This window comes from Lampris incognitus, chromosome 9, assembly GCF_029633865.1.
Source record: "Lampris incognitus isolate fLamInc1 chromosome 9, fLamInc1.hap2, whole genome shotgun sequence".
In the NCBI taxonomy this organism is placed as follows: Eukaryota; Metazoa; Chordata; class Actinopteri; order Lampriformes; family Lampridae; genus Lampris; species Lampris incognitus.
This window is the reverse complement of record NC_079219.1, coordinates 16,614,647-16,634,286: the sequence shown is the minus strand read 5'-3', so window position 1 is coordinate 16,634,286 and position 19,640 is coordinate 16,614,647. Positions and strand designations below refer to the sequence as shown.

The 19,640-nt window shown below is 42.2% G+C and overlaps 2 protein-coding genes across 4 annotated transcripts in view; both read right to left on the bottom strand.

The window, feature by feature from the left end:
• Positions 1–10,681, bottom strand: part of si:dkey-33i11.9 (synapse differentiation-inducing gene protein 1-like) — a 56,872-nt gene extending 46,191 nt beyond the window's left edge. For all 3 annotated transcript variants that reach the window (XM_056285566.1, XM_056285567.1, XM_056285565.1), the window contains exons 1-2: positions 10,050–10,681; positions 8,282–8,506 (exon numbers count right to left, since the gene is read on the bottom strand). In XM_056285566.1, coding sequence (XP_056141541.1) covers positions 8,282–8,506; positions 10,050–10,184 — 360 coding nt within the window. In that variant the 5' untranslated portion in view covers positions 10,185–10,681. The remainder of the gene's footprint in view (positions 1–8,281; positions 8,507–10,049) is intronic.
• A 3,098-nt stretch (positions 10,682–13,779) lies between these two features.
• LOC130117481 (FXYD domain-containing ion transport regulator 3-like) overlaps positions 13,780–19,640 on the bottom strand; it is a 32,134-nt gene continuing 26,273 nt past the window's right edge. The window contains exons 7-8 of the mRNA XM_056285569.1: positions 17,880–17,923; positions 13,780–14,856 (exon numbers count right to left, since the gene is read on the bottom strand). Of these exons, the coding sequence (XP_056141544.1) occupies positions 14,843–14,856; positions 17,880–17,923 (58 nt within the window). The 3' untranslated portion in view covers positions 13,780–14,842. The remainder of the gene's footprint in view (positions 14,857–17,879; positions 17,924–19,640) is intronic.

Genomic DNA, 19,640 nt, shown 5'->3' with positions numbered 1-19,640 from the left:
ATTTAACTCTCCCTGTAATCAATGCCTCTGGAGAGCGCTCCTTTTCAAAACTTGGACTTGTCAAGAACAGACTGCGCTCTGCAATGAGACAAGAAAGACTCAGCCACTTAACATTGATGTCATTGGAAAGAAAGTGACATTGTTAGAGCCCTGGACTTCACCGCTCTAATCAAAGACTCTGCCACGAATAAAACCAGGAGGAAGTTGTTTTAAGGGTAAGAACAGACTTTAATACCTGCGGTTATTATTGACTGATTCGTGCAATATTCTTATGCTTGCACTAGTTTTGAGTGGAGGAACAATGGACAGAAGGATCCATGCAGGCTTCACTTGCCAGTGTTGTATGAGTTTGTTTTTGGACATTGGACATTTTATTGTGGCCATTTAGACTGTATGGCACTTGAACTTACTAGGCAAAGCAAAGGGCTTGCTTTCATCTGTGTGTGTGTGTGTGTGTGTGTGTGTGTGTGTGTGTGTGTGTGTGTGTGTGTGTGTGTGTGTGTGTGTGTGTGTGTGTGTGTGTGTGTGTGTATGTGTGTGTGTGTGTGTGTGTGTCAGATATTGTGATATGAGACTAGATATACTGCCTTAGATTTTGTGATATGGCATAAGTGTTATCTTTTTCTGGTTTTAAATGCTGCATTATAGTAAAGTAAAGTAATCTTCTGAATTTACCAGACTGTTCTATTATTTGTCTTTACTCACTTAGACATTATATCCATCATCAAAAATCTCATTGTGTCATAAAATAAAACTGAAATCTTAAGTGATTGTTGATGGGGGGGGGGGGCCTTGAAAAACTCGTAGCCCCAGGGCCCATGTTACTTTAATCCGGCCTTGGCCAGCGGGTATGATCTCATGGGAAATTATGGCACAAAGGAAGCGTGTCAACCACCGCACAACCAAAATAGGATGAGGATAGTGCTTTCGTTTTCCTCAGTAGCTATCTGAAGTTATCCCCAGTAGCGGAGATGGCGGACGGTGGCGCAACCAAAGTGACAGAGCAACAAGCGAAAAAGAACCCCATTGATGGAGGAGGCAAAAAGGCGAAAAGGGAGAGTGATAGAAACAGAGGTAAAACAATAGTGAACCTCGGACGGGTATTCACTCGATGGAGCGAGTGCCGGTGTTGTATCAAACTGTTTCTCTGTCGAGATCCGTTTTCGCCTAGCCAGACGAAAGTATTCGCACGGAACCAGGTAAGCTATCGGTTACAACAAGATTAAGGTAAGTGTTAGATTAAGTTTAGGGTTAAGTAGAGGTTAATCAAGAGTTCATATTAGGATTCATAAGGCTGTTTCTTGCTTAGGACATTAGCCCAGGCTGCTAATAAATGGAAAGAGATCCAGTTGTCTTTGCAACAGTGGCGCAAACAATAAAAACACTGCGGGGGGGGAGGGGGGGTTTGAAAAGTTATCTACAACTGCTTTAAGGAAATTTCTTTATAAAAAAACCCAATGGTTCCTGCTAACATCAAATTTAAAAGACATCATGGAGTTTGGTTTGTTAACTGTCTTTAAAAAACAATAATGCTAATGATGATAAGTTGTTTTTTACGCCATTAAAGCAGTGGTGAACAAAACTACCTTGGCCAACCTGTGTCCTGTACCTCATGATGAATAATAGAAGAGTAAGGTCAAATTCAAACCAGATGTGACTTAACAACGTGAGAGCAGAGGCATATCAAGGCAGATAGACTGCTGTTGTGGCCTCGCCTGGTACACCATGTCTAAATTATAATACAGCCACAGTGCTGCGTCTCCTAGGACACAGAAACCAGTGAAATGCATTGTCATGCTCTAATACATCACACTGGCCATAAACCCAGAGACTGGACGTCTTCCTTTATGGACCTGTAATCAGGGTGTATACCATAGAAATATAAGAACGGTGTGTGTTTGAATCGAACAGTCCAGACTTTTGAAAATAATCTACATTATAATAAGTACAATATTGGCAAGCATATTATTCATAAACTTCTCAACCTTACTTCAGAGCATATTTAGTGTTTCAAGAAATAAGCCTGCAACAAATAATCAGGCTAAATCATGAAACATTGAATTATCCGATAATTGGATGATTTTCAAACAGGTGTCTTGTCATCATCTCGCCAAGAATTAATTTGTCTTGCATTGCACTAATTGTCAGAAGAATAATCACGAGACGAAAACCACATCAACTGTAACTGTATGCAACACTAAACACAAAATTCCTAAAATGACAGCTAGAGTTGGGTAACATAGCATGCTTCTTCTTTTGCTCAGTAGATAGAGAAAACCATTGTATCTCAGGCAAAGCAATCTGTTTTATGCTACCTCTATATCATTTGACAGATATGCAATAGAATAATTGAAGGGCTATGAAGGGGGAGAGGCTATTGTAGGGAAGCACACAGCCATAAATAGTTAATCTGAGCCAGATCAGAATAGATCAGGCTAAATGGGATGCTGGAAAAAAAAAGCAGCTGGTGCTAGGCACTTTTTCCATCTAATTTTTCTGTTAACATGTCTGATATATGATATCAAGAAGGGTGAAAAAGGAGGATAATGCTGTAACAACAACAAAAAAACAAACGCATTTGTTTACATGTCACTTTCCAGGATTGTAGCTTCAATTTAACCCTGGGACTCAATAACTTCCCTGCAAAAAATGCTCATCTAACAAGTCATTTAATGTCATATTAATTCCCAATACAATCTAATATCAGCATAGTATCAAACAGTCATCAGATGCAAGAAACTGTGCATTGAAAACAAGCAGAATTAATGCATCCTCAGCACACTCTTTCCTTACATTAGGGGGAAATTATATTTCTAATGTCACAAGTACGATTCCGAGTTGTGACGGTGGCTTTTTTCAAAGCTCGTACTGTTTAAGGTTTGGTTTATGGGACTGGACAGTGCGAGGTCGTGTGTGGGTCTTAAAGAGCTAAATAATACTGAGCATAAAAAATAACAATATAGAATAATATAAAACAAATATAAAAACATCAGAATGGCTTGACCTTCAACCATGACAGGAACTCTTAGAAAGCTGATCTGGGTTGATGATGCACTCGTTACTCATACACACACACACACACACACACACACACACACACACACACACACACACACACACACACACACACACACACACACACACACACAATGACTGACAGAGCGAGAAAAAGAGAGAAAGCGAGAGTAGGACAGTTATGTTATGGGAGTCTGATGGCTGTATTGTATAGAAATACAGAACTCTCATCATCTCTTTCTCAATTCCTGGAACAGCAACAGGATTTGACAAAAATGTGCAGGGATGGAGTTTTCTAAGAGTTGCTTTATATTTGAAAGTACCGTCGAGTGAGCGCAGAATTAAAATATGTCCAATTCTTTGACTAATTCAACCAAATGCTGACCTCCTGGCAAGACCGGGCAAATGTGAGGATAAAAACGGGAAGTAGTCTGGCATACGATTTGCATCCAAATCCTCTAAATTCATGTGGGACAGCCTAATCAATACGATCAATCAAGCCTAAAGTCAATACGTAAATCTCAGTAAATCAAGGCAAAACTGATGAAAATATTTTCATGGCATCTTTTTTCAGTTCTCAATAATTTCATATTGTATATTATACTGTCATAAAGTACCTTAAATTGGGTGTGTAAGTTTCTTTTTCCTGATTGACAGTACACTCTTTTTTATTCATCTATTGTTGCTCCACTACAATTTTTTGTTTAATTTCTAATTGACTGTGCAGTTGACATGCATAATATAAGGTTGTGAGGGGTTTTTAAAAGCACAACACACAAAGTAAAGTAGACCTGTGTTTTCAGAAACTACTATCCATGTTCATAAAAATACAAACATGCCATCTTCCATGTTTCCCACATGTCAAACTTTCATATATATATATATAAATATATAAATATATAAATATATATATATATATATATATATATATATATATATATATATATATATATATATATATATATATATACCTAAAAGTTAGTATAGCTAAATAAAGTCCAGATTTGGGCTTTAACTTGTTCAGGAAATCTGTTAGAAGTCATCCAGTGTTTTTCCACTCTGAGAATTAAATTAAAGACAGTCACATGGCCTCAATAAACCTCTTCCTATTCCGTTTGTTTTCCATTAACCATTCCACTCCCACGATGCACAGGGGTAACAACAAACTCATTAAATCTGCACATTATGTCATAGACCCAAATATCAGGGTTATGGAGACAATTTAATCATACAAACGTGTTATTTGAATAAATTTGTGGATGCGGTTCGCTGTGTTTGTGATGTTCTGTCTCACATTTCCAACATGTGTTAAGGACATGTTATAACCACCATCACAAGACAAGCTCAATATAATAGAATTACTGCTTGATGAGCTGTCCCAAAACCGGACATGACATCCATTTATACGTCAACGTATCCATGGTTCTCTCTCTACCATTCTACGTTTCAGTCATTTTTGTGTCATTAAAAAGAATGCACATGTATTTTTATGTTATTATATAATATCAACGTTGGCACATGCTGGTATTACACACACACGCACGCACGCATGCACGCACGCACGCACGCACGCACGCACACACACACACACACATACATATTAAATGAGAACATTCACAGACATTAAGACAGATATAGGAAATTTTTTCCCCCTACATCTATCTTAATATTCTGCTCCTCATTTGTTGAGCACATTTATCAACACCATTGATGATTTCCAAAAAACAAACAAACAAAACAACGCTATCTATCTATCTATCTATCTATCTATCTATCTATCTATCTATCTATCTATCTATCTATCTATCTATCTATATGGCTATGTATACATATATATATTTATACACACACACACACACACATATCTAGCTATATCCATCTATCTATCTATCTATCTATCTATCTATCTATCTATCTATCTATCTATCTATCTATCTATCTATCTGGCGATGTATACATATATATATTTATACACACACACACACACATATCTAGCTATATCTATCTATCTATCTATCTATCTATCTATCTATCTATCTATCTATCTATCTATCTATCTATCTATATATATATATCTTTGTTTAAAGAAACACTCAATGGTAGGGAAAGCGCTCAACAAATGAGCAAAATAATCCAGTGAGTCAAGTAAATTGTTTATGAGACAGGACAAGCCTGTTTCATGCCATAAGCCTGGATTTTATATATATATACATAGATGCAGGAAAAAAAACTTTTATCGTTAGCAGCTGATGAGTGCGTGATGCACGAAACCAGCTTGTACTGCGATGTATTAAAACGTTTTTTTCCCCCTACATCTATATTGATATTCCGCTCCTCATTTGTTGAGCACTTTTATCAACACCATTGACGGTTTCCGGACCCCCCCCCCCGCTATCTGTCTATCTATCTATCTATACATACATACATAAGCTAACTGCTAGCCCATCTAGCCCATGCAGACCGGCAGTTCCGACAGTCATCCTGGCTGGCTTTCGTTCCCTTGGACAGTGATTTTTTTTTGATTTATGTTTAGTTTGGATATGTGTTCTTGTAGTTTTTGGATATGTTTCTTGTGTTGCACTGCTGTGGGCTGAGAGAAACAACATTTCATTTCATACATGAAATGAAACAAAATGACAAATAAAATGTTCCTGATTCCTGATTTCTTTCCATGTGTTTGTTGTGTAATGTAGGTACCCAGAGGACTTGGCCATGAAAGCAACAATGCACGGCTTGGGAAGCAAGGAGAGTCTGAGCATCTGAGAAAAGTGTATAAAATTCTAAATAACGGTGTTATTAAAGGGTTGATAATTCATTTATTGAAGAGAAGGTATAATGAAGATTAGCTTCAAATCTGATACTATTACAATTTAACAGTAATTTACAATTAGAAAAAAACACAAGTGCATTGTGAGAGAGTGCAAAAAAGTATGCCCTATTTTTTTTTCTCCCATCACTTCCCTTCTTGAGCTCTGTTCCAATGTCCCCTATGTTTTTCCAGAAAAAGAATGTTGATTGATCATAGCTACAACAACCAACCGCTGTGTCAGCCTTGGAGCCACTGAAACTGTTGGTTGGTCTGATGAACCAAGATACCAGCTAGACAAATAACTGCACTTTCCGTGGATATTACAGTATGTGAGGCCATAAAAGTTTTTTTTTATGATGTTTCAGTTGGCATCTGCAACAGTTCTGCTGAAACCCAGGCCTGGTCAAGCTCTTTCAGTCACTCTACAATACTCCCTCTGCCATACTCGCCCTGCCCACTCTCATCCTCGCCTCCCATTCCAGTAACTATTTCATTTCCCTTAACACAGTCCCCTTATCAGTGTCTGTAAGAACACACACACACACACACACACACACACACACACACACACACACACACACACACATATGCAAAATCACGTTTCTCCTTACACAAATGAAGATGCAGTTAACTTAAAGTGAACTCTACCTCTCAAATTCAAAAGCAGCAAAGGGTTTTAAAATAGTTTTAGTTGAACACACGAGAGAATTTGCTAAATGAATACAACAACTTACAAGCTGACCATCCTGTTATCCCAGATATATACAATGGACACAGGAAATTGAGTTAGGAGATTGGCTAATTACCATGGAGACCGATAGATAGCATCAGCATTTGTCTCTTTAACAGTGACCGTCTCAAGTAATGTGGATTTCTTTCTGAGACCCTTCATGGAAGAAATTTTGTAAAGTTACTGAAATGCAAGGAGTTATGATGGAAAATTAAATAAATAAACAAATAAAAAACCGAGCACTTTGCAATGAACACTGCAAAGTTTTCTGACTTTTCAGAAACATTACAGATACCTCATCTCAGATTTTTTTCTTCTTTATTTGACCACCAAATGGTGATGAAGCAGTACCACATTCATGAGAATCAACTTTGTATTTCTGGGTTTAGTTTGTGTTACAAAAGTTGCATCGTTTTTCCTGAACAAATACTTAAGGGGCGGGGCTTTTCACTGTTTGCTGCTTCCCTATTGGTCAGATCACAGACTGACAGCTGTACAGGTACAATCAAGTCACTGCAGTGAGTGGTCATGACATCACAGTCATATAACAAATTCATCACTCATTTAATTTGCTTGAGTTATTCATTAAGATGCCCAACGTCTTGTCAAAGAAATCTACCTTGCTATTTTGCTGGTTTATGTTTACCAAATAAGCAGGATCTAACGCTGACCACCTGTAGTAGCTAGTTAGCTATTTGGCGTTAGCATTGTAAAGCCAGTCAAAAGATGGCACACCGGAGCACCATCCTCAACCCCCAGGTTGGACAAAATGGATGGCATATGGGTAATATCCCAACTTGAACATTTTAGTAATTATGTCTAGGCCACTTGTGTTTACAACTGGCCACAACAATTAAGTGGGAAGGCAATTGTCCTCATTACAGATTTGTATAGAAAAGAAATGGAAAAGTGCTGGTTTTTTTGGGGTTTTTTTTCTTCTTCACATGGATGATGAGTCAGTCCAGTGTGGTTTTATAACAGACTTGCAATATGTCAGAACAGATGAACCAGGAAACTGCAAAAAATCTGAAGACTATTACCACAAGCATCGACCACTCAATTTAATTCAACATCTGCGGGGCTGTGCTGAAATATCAATTGAAGGACAAGCAGTTAAGAGATTTGGAAACACTGCTATAGCGTACTTATGGGTCCACAGGTGAATTATTGGTACAAAAGAAATCGCGAGAGCTGGAGGAAGGAGGCCTGGTAGGAAATATGTATTTTGGCTATAAATTCTCAGATTATACAGACAGTCAAATGAATTTCACTATTGCTACGATTTTTCTTTATCAAATATGATTGTGTTATTACATTCATTGGTTCCTGCTTGTTTGGTCTTTACTGTTTATTAGTTCTTCCACGGTTTGTTGTTATTCTATTAATTGACTGGTGGTTAACAGGTAAGTCTATTCTATGGTGCTGCTCTATTGAGCTGCATAGCCGACATAAAATCTTATCACAAAAAATTCGTTGAGAGTATGTAAGGTCAATGTCTTTCCTTGACCTATCTCCTGTTTACAACGGTCTCTGACATTACGTTGGCTTTGCATAAATACAGTCGTGGTGACACCTGATAAAGATCTGATGGGTTGAAACATGATTATTAACAAGGTATCTGGATAGAACTGTAAGTGTGCAGCTTCTACTTTGTGTCCAGTGAACACGAGCCCACTACAGTGACTACTTATACTACAAATACTACTGAAATCAGTGTCCTCGCTCACCGAGATGGAGTAAATGAAAGCGGCTATCCCGAGTGGCAGGCAGCAGCACAGCATGGTGAAGATGGAGTAGCCCAAGTAGTCGTTGACTGCCCTAGCCAGCGGGGCCTGTGTCACATAAACCGTGGGCTGGACAGTGACGGCGGCGGTCACAGGTGGATATTGCTGTCCAGGGTATGGCTGTTGTCCATACGGTTGCCCCCCGTACTGTGGTGGGGGTCCATATCCCTGTGTTTGTCGGAGGCATGACAATAAACATACAGATAAAGTCTTTTGTTACAGTATGTACAACACAACATGGTTATGGAATGGGATAAAAGAAACGGGGACAGCCCAAAAAAGCAGGTAGTAATGGCGGTGGGAGTTGGAGGCACAGTCAAAGTGGGTATCCCATTTAAAATAATCATGGTACGATGACGGATTTTAAAATTATCACATCAGATTTAGTCAAAAGCTTGTGCCAAACTAAACATCGAGACAGAGAGAAAATTCAACAGGGTTAAGGGTTGATCTATTAAAACAAATCATCACCTTTGCCCAAGACATATAAGATTCTTCAAGAACCTCTGACCCTTTAATATCTTGTTATCAACGTGGGCTTTTAAAGTAAACGACCACATCACACAGTCAGAATCACCATAAAAATGGCCACAGGGCATTTTTAATGTGATTTTGCATCCTTGACACTCCAACGATTTAGGAGGATACTAATTTCAAACAGCAGATGGTCTTATTTGACTTTACTAATCGAAATAACAGATCTAATCTCCTGAACAGAATTAAATCCGAGCCACGTATCGTCAGGCATTTTGTTTTGGTTTTTTTGCTGTTGTTTTTTTTAATTTTTTTTTTTAGTGTTCACATTTCCACTGTGTTACCAGGCAAATTGTTTGATGTTCTCATAAATGACCCACGTGCGCCTGCCGAGTCGCTGGTCTATCTATTATAGTGCCAGGCAGGGACATGTTTCCCAACCAACAACGCAATTTGAAATGTTTGCTCTGACACTTGTGCACTAGCACATAGGTCATGGGACACACCAAAAGGACAGTACTGAAAGGCAATTTGTCACCAGTTGCTCCACATTTTTACATCTCATGATTTAGAGATTTTTTTTTTCCCCCAGACGGCCTTGTACATTGTGACTGAACCCACTGGCATTTTAACATCTTATGATTTAGAGATTTTCCAGGCGGCCTTGTACATTGTGCCTTTGATTGAATCCACTGGCCGCAGCAGCGCAGTTAAATTCACGTTATCACCGAGCAGACTGCGAGCAGGGCCGGGCAATGATTCAATACGATACACAATCGCCTTTCACTGGCTAATGTATCAGAGTGAAATCAGGACGCTATCCTTAACATGATTTAAAAAAAGTCTTTGTCTAAAATAACGATGACGAGAATCAATTACCCAAAATTCATCTCAGAATGAGAACTGAAATAACAGAGGGATTATTATTTAGAAAGAAATACATTTGGTTTGATAATATAATTAACATTGCCAAAGGGTTGTGATGAACCTCAGTTGGACTGGTAAATATGATATTTTTGCTCAGAGAGAGAGAGAGAGAGAGAGAGAGAGAGAGAGAGAGAGAGAGAGAGAGAGAGAGAGAGAGAGAGAGAGAGAGAGAGAGAGAGGAGGGGAGGGAAGGGGAGGGGAGGGGAGGGGGGCTAGATAAGATAGACCGACGTATAACATCCCCTCCTGAAAGCAGCCATGATACATTATCTGATTAGTCAGTCAGTTGGTTGAGTAAAGAGCCCACTACCTGTGCCTGTGCTGGATAGGGGTACCCCGCGTTAGGGTACTGGGGGTGGTCTTGGTAAGGCGGCGGCGGCATGGCGGATTTATCGTCAGAGGTCCACCCGGGCGGCGGGGCGCTGGGGGACATGTTGGGGTTCATCCTGAGGGCGTGTGTCGGTGTGCTGGCGTCAAAAATAAAACTAAAGTTATGACGATGCTTTCCCCCGTCGCCTTATTCTCTCGTCCTTCTTTTTCCTCAAACGGAGAAAGGACGCATCCTCTGGGTTGTGAAACGCTGAATTGTTGTATTTCCACTAATTGGTTTCCTCTTGTCTCTGGCTCCTGCCGCGGTGAAGTGCGGGTTGATGTAATACAACTGGCACCCCTCTGCTGTGGGAGAGGCGGGAGAAAGGGAGGGGCAACGGGCGCTGAAGCTCAAGGCTCCCATAGGCCATTTACGAAGCAAACTCGATGTACGCTTGCCATCAGCTGTTAGTAATAACAGTTATAGATTATCCGCTTCGATACATTTGCAGTCGACCCAAAAATCTGGTCAGTCTGATCGGTTTTGTCAACCGGCTGCTAACTTTCCATCTGAGTCAAAGAAGGTTGAATCTGGATACGACTCTTATTGACAGACACGTTTCCTCATTTATCTGGGCGACCTCCTCAGTCTAAGCTGACTGCACGTATTCTCACCCTTATAAAAAGTACGGTTGCATAACGACCAAAACCAAGCGATCCGTTTCATACGCAAACATGGGCGTGACCATAAACTAGAGTTCCGATGGCCATGTGTGCTATCTATGGGTAACGGAGCGGACCGACGGGCCTCACGCGGGGAAACAGCGCCATCTGGTGTTCAATTGTTTTAATACAGGGGGAGATTTTTATTCCCACTTTATTTATTTATCCATCTATTTGTTTATTTGTTTGTTTTTTTGGTTTTAATACGAAAAACAGTGATTATAAACTCGAATGTAACGTCTTCAGTTTAAGCACAAAGATCCCGCCCACCCACCGCCATCCTAACCCTCACCAGAGCAAAAATAAAGAAAGAAAAAACCCCAATGACAGTTAAAAAACATTTATGATAAAATAGATAAATAAATAATAACGATAGTAATAATAATAAAAATGATAACCACCTTGTGTATGCAAGACAACAGATGACAGCAGATAATTACTTAAATGACCAAAAGGCACTTCAGGTGATAGCCATGTTCTTTATATTTTCAATAAATGGAGGAAGGGTCTTGATAAAATTATCACTAGACCCCCCCCCCACACACACACACTGTGTATTGGATCTTTCTGAGAATAGGAGATTACCTCATTTAACCCAGCGAATGAAAGAAGTGGGTTTTGATGACTTCATTTAGTACCATTTGAATTTTAGGCTGACATTAGGTGGGGGCTTCTTGTAATTTACAACAAATCGTACAAAGCTTCATCCAGTTCCCATCTTCTTTTTGTTTCCTTTTTTACAGCTTGTGTGTGAATGAGTTTGAGCTGCCCTCTAGTTGACCTGAATTCTGGACCACCTGACAAGTCGTAACCCCCCCCCCCCCAACACAGTCATGCTTCTAATTTTGTATGCCGTCATGGTGCTTTCCTAAAAGAGCCCCTCTTTGCATGGGCTCCCTTGAGAGCTCTCTCCCTATCCCCCCTCAGCTCTCTCCCTATCCCCCCCTCAGCAGCACCCCTGATCTGGGGACCCCTAATCCGCACCGCCATAGGACAGTCAGACTGACAATCACGTTTTCAAACCAGTGACACGAGTCCCACATATTTATCTATTGCCTTGCACACTTCTAACAAATAGCATGGTGTATGTGTCCTCTGCACAGGTCTGCTAGCTTGATTGTGGGTTCAGTTTATGAGACCTCAATCATTAGACCGGATGCTTCACGATTACCCACACTGAAACAGTCTGTATGACAAACTTCTCTCCTCTGAACAAAGCTGTCGGATTACAATTGTATCACTTTAATATATTTCAGTCCCTCAAAAATAAACCATACACAGGTCTCAGTGGGCCCTAGATTAACTCATGATGTGCTGTACATCAGTGGTTCTCAACAGGGGGGTCGGGGCCCAGACGATGGCCTCAGGGAGCTGCCAGGGGTGCCTTGAGATGAAGGAAAATTATGGAGAATTTCAATCACAAAACGCAAGTAATTATTCAGCGAAATGTGAATGACACAAAGCAAGCAATGAACATAATAGCCCTTTTACATTCTGTAGATGTCATACTCTCTCCCTTATATATTCTGCAAATGAGAAAAACGAAATAAAGAATTTTTTTGCTTGGTGAATATTTGCACATTACTAAAACAGAAAATGTCGAGAATCACTGCCGTAAATGTCCTAAAGCTTTCCAAAAATTACATGCAACACAGAACAATCCAGTTCTTTTTGTAACCAAACGGTACACAGCATTTTGATTCACAATATCTAGTGTGTAAAAGGTTGTATATTGTATTTATTATCATTATAAATAAAACAGTAAATATTATTTACTGGGCGGCATGGTGGCGCAGTGGTTAGCGCCGTTGCCTCACAGCAGGCAGGTCCTGGGTTCGAGCCCCGGGGTAGTCCAGCCTTGGTGGGTCGTCCCGGGTCGTCCTCTGTGTGGCGTTTGCATGTTCTGCCCGTGTCCGCGTGGGTTTCCTCCGGGGGCTCTGGTTTCCTCCCACAGTCCAAAGACATGTAGGTCAGGTGAATCGGCCATACTAAATTAACCCTAGGTGTGTGTGTGTGTGTGTGTGTGTGTGTGTGTGTGTGTGTGTGTGTGTGTGTGTGTGTGTGTGTGTGCGCGCGTGTGTGTGTGTGTGCGCGCGCGCGTGCGCCCTGTGATGGCCTGGCGGCCTGTCCAGGGTGTCTCCCCGTGTGCCGCCCAATGACTGCTGGGATAGGCTCCAGCATCCCCACGACCCTGAGAGCAGGGTAAGTGTTTCAGATAATGGATGGATGGCTATCTAGCTGGAAAAATGTAAAATGTATGAAGCTATGAGACACTGACTACTTCGTGTGAAATGTGCCACATAAATAAACTTGCCACTAGAGAGCACTGCGGCTCCAGTTTCTATTTAATGCTTTTGCAAAAAACAATGACACTGAGCAAAACAAAATATTTTAAATGCAGTTGTGCAATATTGGAAAAATGTGGTTGAGCACACCGCTAAAATGATAAAAAGTTACATTTGCTTTCTAGCAGAGTCCTTTGATTGTGCACTTTTGTTGATGCCCTTTAAATATTTCTTGAAATCTATTTCTGCACCATATTTGAGCCGTATTCAAAAGCAAAACCGTGCACTTGCATTGCAACAAAACCAGATATTAGCACATTAATAGCACACTGTTAATGTATTTCCACACTGTCTCAGAATGAATTGGTGGATATCTAAAGGTTTTGTGGTGCAAGGCCATACAGTTTTCTAATGGAGAGGATCTGTGCAGGGATAAAGCAGAGACGCAAAACACTGGAGAGGAAAAAAATGTTTTTTTCTTCTAATCTTTTTTCTTTTTCCATTAACGGTGGCATCTTAGAGGACAGTTCTACGTTGCTGGTTATCTAGCTTAATGCATTTTCCATCACAAATATTTATCTTGAAATTAGCCTATTACTGACTCAGACCAGATAAGCAAGTCTTAAAGTCCTACGTTACCACAATATAACACTGAAGTTATTTGGGAGAGTTTGCTAAACAGCGGTGTCGGTGGAGGACAAACAAACAAACCGAACAAACAAAAAAACCATAATTTGGTTTTATTGACAACCTGAAGAATATAAACAAGCAAAGAAAATTTTCCTCTATCGCTTTTTTCCTCGGTGTTACAGTTAGATGTTAGGCTTTAATATGAGATCGTAACAGGCACATACTTTCACTACTGATGTCAACATCCACAGCTCTCATACTAGCACAGAAACATTCTTGGTTACAACAACATGTAAAAAAACCCTCATATGATTTTGCATGAGATTTTTTTAAAATTATTATTCTTCTTTCTCTTATCTGTTTTTGACACAGTGATGTGAGACTCAAAAGAACAGACCACAAACACAATTCCCAATACTTGGTTCTTTTATAAAAACATAACACACTACCTACATCGCTGACCAGTGCAGTCTGCTCCATTGATTGATATAGCTAGCATACACACCTATCAATCAACGGATTATTATGAATCATCATACCGCCACGCTATTTGGATATGGCATTTTTACGGCTCCATTTGACATAGCAAGCGACTAATAGCTACATCAGTTTTATCTTACAGACGTCGAAAACCAAGGAGGAGAAACAGTTTTAATGGACACTCACATAAGATCTTTTTTTTGGTAAAAGGTTCGTATCACTGCTAAAGTCAGCCCACATTCAATTCAATTAGCGAAAAAAAAGAGTCATTACTGCTGCAATGCACTTACTAATGACAGAACATTAACCCCAAAGTGTTTCTTAATAGTTTAGATATGCCAGCTGTCATATACATTATTAAAAACTTCTTGAACGGAAAGGGAATTGAAGTCAGTTCTGGATTCCGGGTTTGTGTGTGTGTGTGTGTGTGTGTGTGTGTGTGTGTGTGTGTGTGTGTGTGTGTGTGTGTGTGTGTGTGTGTGTGTGTGTGTGTGTAGGGGTTTAACAGGCAGATCAGCAGCTCAACACCTTACAGCAGGGCACCCAGTCAACTTCTTCCATTTGTTTTCCTCAAACAAAAGGCTCTCAGTGGTCACCCTGCCGGCTCCCGCCCTTCCACGCTTTCTATTGGTTGCGGCTTCAGGAAGTCAGGGTGTCGTCAAGTTGTGGTTGGCTCCTAGCTGGGACGAGCTGCAAGAGACCGGGGTTGGGGAGGTGAATTTCCGAATGTTATTTTTTGCATTCAGTTGTGAGCATTCGTCCAATTCATTGGATTTGGTCAAACCCATAATGTGGTTACTCCCAGATGCTTGTGATCAGATCTGAGAAGGGGGGTTCACATCAGCACCATTCATTGCATATACTTGCATTGAAAAAAAATTAAATAAATGGTTTAATGAAGACCTTTTATTAAAAATGTATTTCTTCAACCGGCACTTTATTTTTTGCTAGTGTTTATTTTTAAATGTTGGGTCATCTTGATAACATCTCATTTCATAGCTCGTGTCAAAAAGCACGAAAGGTGTGTCACGGATGCAAAGCAACTAATCTTTTTGTATTCAGTAATCATCTTTCCTTCCTGAAACTTCTTCATGTGAATTGATACCACAATGTGATATGGATACCGAACTAGGCGTGGCTCACTCTCAGGGGGAAATGGGAAAGAGAGAGAGAGAGAGAGAGAGAGAGAGAGAGAGAGAGAGAGAGAGAGAGAGAGAGAGAGAGAGAGAGAGAGAGCGAGAGCACAATATTGGTCTGTATCTTGATGTGTGTGTGTGTGTGTGTGTGTGTGTGTGTGTGTGTGTGTGTGTGTGTGTGTGTGTGTGTGTGTGTGTGTGTGGTCATGATGCCAGTGAAGACAGTAGCTCTGAGCCTGCGCTGATGGGTTCTAGTAATGGAAATTGCCCATCAGAGCTACATGTCCCTCCTGGCCACACTCTGACTCAACATGCTTATGTGCTTTTTATTTTCCCTTCTGGCTCCTGGACCACCTGTGTTTATATCCATGCAGGGGCTGTGCCGCGATCAGAACATCAAATTAGCTTCAAGATACACCAATAGAAAATGAAATTTGTGTCCCTCTTGTAAAGTTACGGATGGCTGTTAATATTACAGCATAGTAGACGGCTGATGCCCCTGTGCTCTGCATCTATCCTGCATTGACACTTAATGGTAACGGTTGTTGAACTCCCCAGTCCAGTATCTGTGCGGAGTTAAAACTACAATAGGAGCCATAGCGAAGGTCGTACGGTGCGAATCTATTCTGCGTTAGAAATTCAATGGTAGCTTTTGAAAAAGTCCCTGTCATGTGTCTCGATTGCATGCAAGCTCCATGTGGTTCATATATCTATTAGCGCTACAGCGGTAACTATTTGCAGGGGTCTCTATCTTGCAGAGGTCTGCCATCCTGCAAAAAAACAAAACAAAGAAACAACAAAAAATATATTTTTTTGCATCTGTTATGCATTAGTGCATAGGTGATTGCTAAGGTTGCAGAGGCTGAACTCATTTACTTTCAAAATATTTTTTAAGTAGGACACAAAATTGGACTCTCACAAACACCTGCTGGCAAGATGTAGGTCCCCAAAGATACCAGAATCCAAAGTCTCTAAACTTATTTGTCTGAGTACATTCACTGTTTAATGAAGTGTGTTCATTAGAACATTTGCAGCTTTATCAGAAGGCAAATCAAGATAAGTAGGTCACACGCCTTCCTGTGGGAGTTATGTTTACCGTACTCAGTGTCAGTTAAAGACCATTTGGTCACTCTCTGAGCCACCTATGGGTGTAGCTATCTCCGTCTCCCATGTTCCTCTTCTCTCCCTCCCTCTGTCTCACCCTGCTAGACCATCTGTCTATCCACAACCTGTGGAAAGACGAAACACACGGCTGCGTATCCATCCACCAGAGCACCCCCACCCCCCACCCCCCATACTGTGCCTCCATGTGTGTCATCATGTAATTTACCATGAGACAGATGGAGGGAGGGAATATAACGCTCGGTCACCAGCAGGTCAATGACGTGGTGGTGTGGTTTTTTTCCCCTCCCGAACCGTTCCTTTGAAATGACGCAGGTTATTCCTCGCGTAATCTCAACCTGTAAAATGAGCTTGTGTACTGACGTTGAGAAGCAAAGCTACATGCTTTACGTGTCCCCTAAATCTCTACAAAACATTTCTAAATGCTACATCTATAAGTTTTGCTTGGGTAGTTCAGGTTTTCTCTGAAACACCGTGAAGTTAGACAAGTGTCATGATGGGTATGTTTATTGACAGTAATAGTTGCTCTGTGGGTCTTTGTGACCGGCCTCATCTTAGAGAGCCACTTCTTCTTTTTGTCATTGTCATGTTGTTTGGTTAGAATTAAATTTGTCTTCTGCATTTAACCCATCCTATTGTATAGGAGCAGTGGGCAGCTGCAGTGCTCAGGGACCATCTCCAGTTCTTCTCTCCATTGCCTTGCTCAGGGGCACAGACAGGAGGATTAACCCTAACATGCAGGTCTTTTTGATGGTGGGAGGAAACCGGAGCACCCGGAGGAAACCCACGCAGACACGGGGAGAACATGCACACTCCACATTGAAAGGACCTGGGACGGCCTGGGGTTCGAACCCAGGACCTTCTTACTGTGAGGCAATAGTGCTAACCACTGGGCCACCATGCTGTGTAATAAATCTTTTTTTTTCTCGTGTCCTTTTTTGCTGTTGTGATGAATCAGTAGTTTTAACTGTCTTGTACCTTTCACTTTTAACAACTGCAAACAGGGTTGCCCAAACACATATCTGGATTTGCATCAACATTTGGCTGAGTCTGTATCACACGATCACATTAGCTCACAATACACTGCTGACGCTTCTGGCTTTTCATTGGGGTGTCGTCCTCTGTGTTCATCTCCTATTATATAGTCGCTCAAAACTCTTGAATTAAACACTTTTCAACCTGTGATTAAACTGTGATTTTTCAAATTTTTTTATTATTAATATTCTGCACTGGACATTCATTTACCACACCGGCTGAGCTCTCATTCATTTGATCTCTTATTCGCATTCTCGGCTCAAACCCAAACTGTCGAAAACCATTTGAAAAACACACAGCGCTTTGTCTGGGTTCAATTCAGGTCATCAACCCAGGTCCTAGACTGCCCCTGAGACCAGTTTATGTAGTATCAAAGCAGTATCTCTTGTTATCAAAGAGTTTGTGAGCAGGCGAGGGTACCTTGGTCATTGAGCATCTGCTGAGCACTGCTTCCTGTCCTCCTCCTGCAGAGAACGAAGCGGAGGGGAGAGGTGAGAGGAGAGAAATACAGTCACTCAGATCTTGTTTTTAACTTTTGCATCACTTCCCTAACACTAAGCTAACTCTCAACTGTTATAAACAAACTTGTCGAATGCCAAGCACATTCTTTATTATTACACATTATTTATTTATCACACATTTTATCCTTTTAACAGGATGTTAAAAGGATAAAAGTGTTATGGCTCACCCACCCCGCGCTGGCAGCCAATCGGCTCGTCAGGGCCGGGCTTAGTCATCAGGGCTGGGCTTAAGTTTGGTGGCCTCCCATGTGCCCGTTGTCAGTTCGTGTTGTAACCTCCCCGCACCCGCAGTAGTGGCCACTCTCCTCTCACGGTCCTTTTCTCTACGAACTCATCCCAGCCCTTGGTTCATGTTTTTCCCTTGCAAAGTTTCCCCGTGGAAGTATCCTGCCATGTTCCCGTTTGGATTACCCGCGAGCTTTTTTCCCCCTTGGACTTTCCGTTTTTTTCCTTGTCGCTCATTGCCTTCCTATGTTTGACTAGTTGTACGCGTAAGGAATAAAGTACGCCAGTTTTCGGCTAACCCCATCTCTGTCTGGTGTCGTGCGCTTGGGGTCTTCCACAAACCCTAACAGTACAAACTGACCATGACGACCCCAGCCGGCACAGAGAGCGTACCGGCCAGCCCGCTTCGAGCGGCTCTCATCGGACAGATCCAACCGACTAACTCCCACACCCAGCAGCTAGAGGCGGCCTCCGCCGCGGTGAGAGATCTTCAGACTCGGGTCCCGCCCCTCCAGGCCTGTGTGGGTAACCTAACGAGGCAGCAGGCGGCATTGGTGAGCCAACAAGCAGAGATCCTGCGGCAGTTGCGAACCATCACGGCGGCTCTCACCATCCAGCCGCCGGGCCAGCCTGCCCCTTGAGTCGTGGGTAACCCGCCCCCTGGGCCCGCTGCCCCGGTTAACCCTGTGGGGCTCAACCCAATTCCCCGGGAGCCCTGCCTCTCCAGCCCACGACCGTTTGATGGCGACTTTGAGACCTGTGCCACGTTCATCATACAGTGTGAGCTGGTCTTCCTGCACCAACCCAGCATGTTCACGTCTGATGCTGCCCGGGTTGCTTATGTGACCAACCTGCTCACAGGCCGAGCAGCTCAGTGGGCCACTGCTTCCTGGTCCATGAAGGCCAGTTTCTGCCTCACCTATGAGGCCTTTGAGGTGGAACTACGGAAGGTTTTCCACCATCCAGTCGGTGGCCAGGACCCTGGTGCTCGGCTGAGCAGTATCCAGCAGGGCAGTGGCAGTGTCACAGACTACTCGGTGGAGTTCAGGCTGGCCGCAGCTGAGAGCGGCTGGAACGACCGGTCACTTCGGGTCACCTTCCGGAGAGGTCTCAGCGAGGCTGTCAAGGACCAGCTAGCCACCCGGGAGGAGCCCACCTCCCTCGAGGACCTGATCAAGCTCGCCATCCGCATCAACGGACGCCTCCGGGAGAGGAGGCGCGAGCGAGCCCTGCATGGATCCCCGTCCATTCCCCAGTCGTCCAGCATTCCTAACAGGATCCCTACTCCTGTTTGCCCCACTTTCCCTGTGACCGTTTCTCCCCCCGCGCCCCAGACCACGACGGGGGAGGAACCTATGCAGCTGGGGCGCACGCGCCTTAGTCCGGCTGAACGGGAGGCCCGGTTCAAGGTGGGTCAATGCCTCTACTGTGGCCA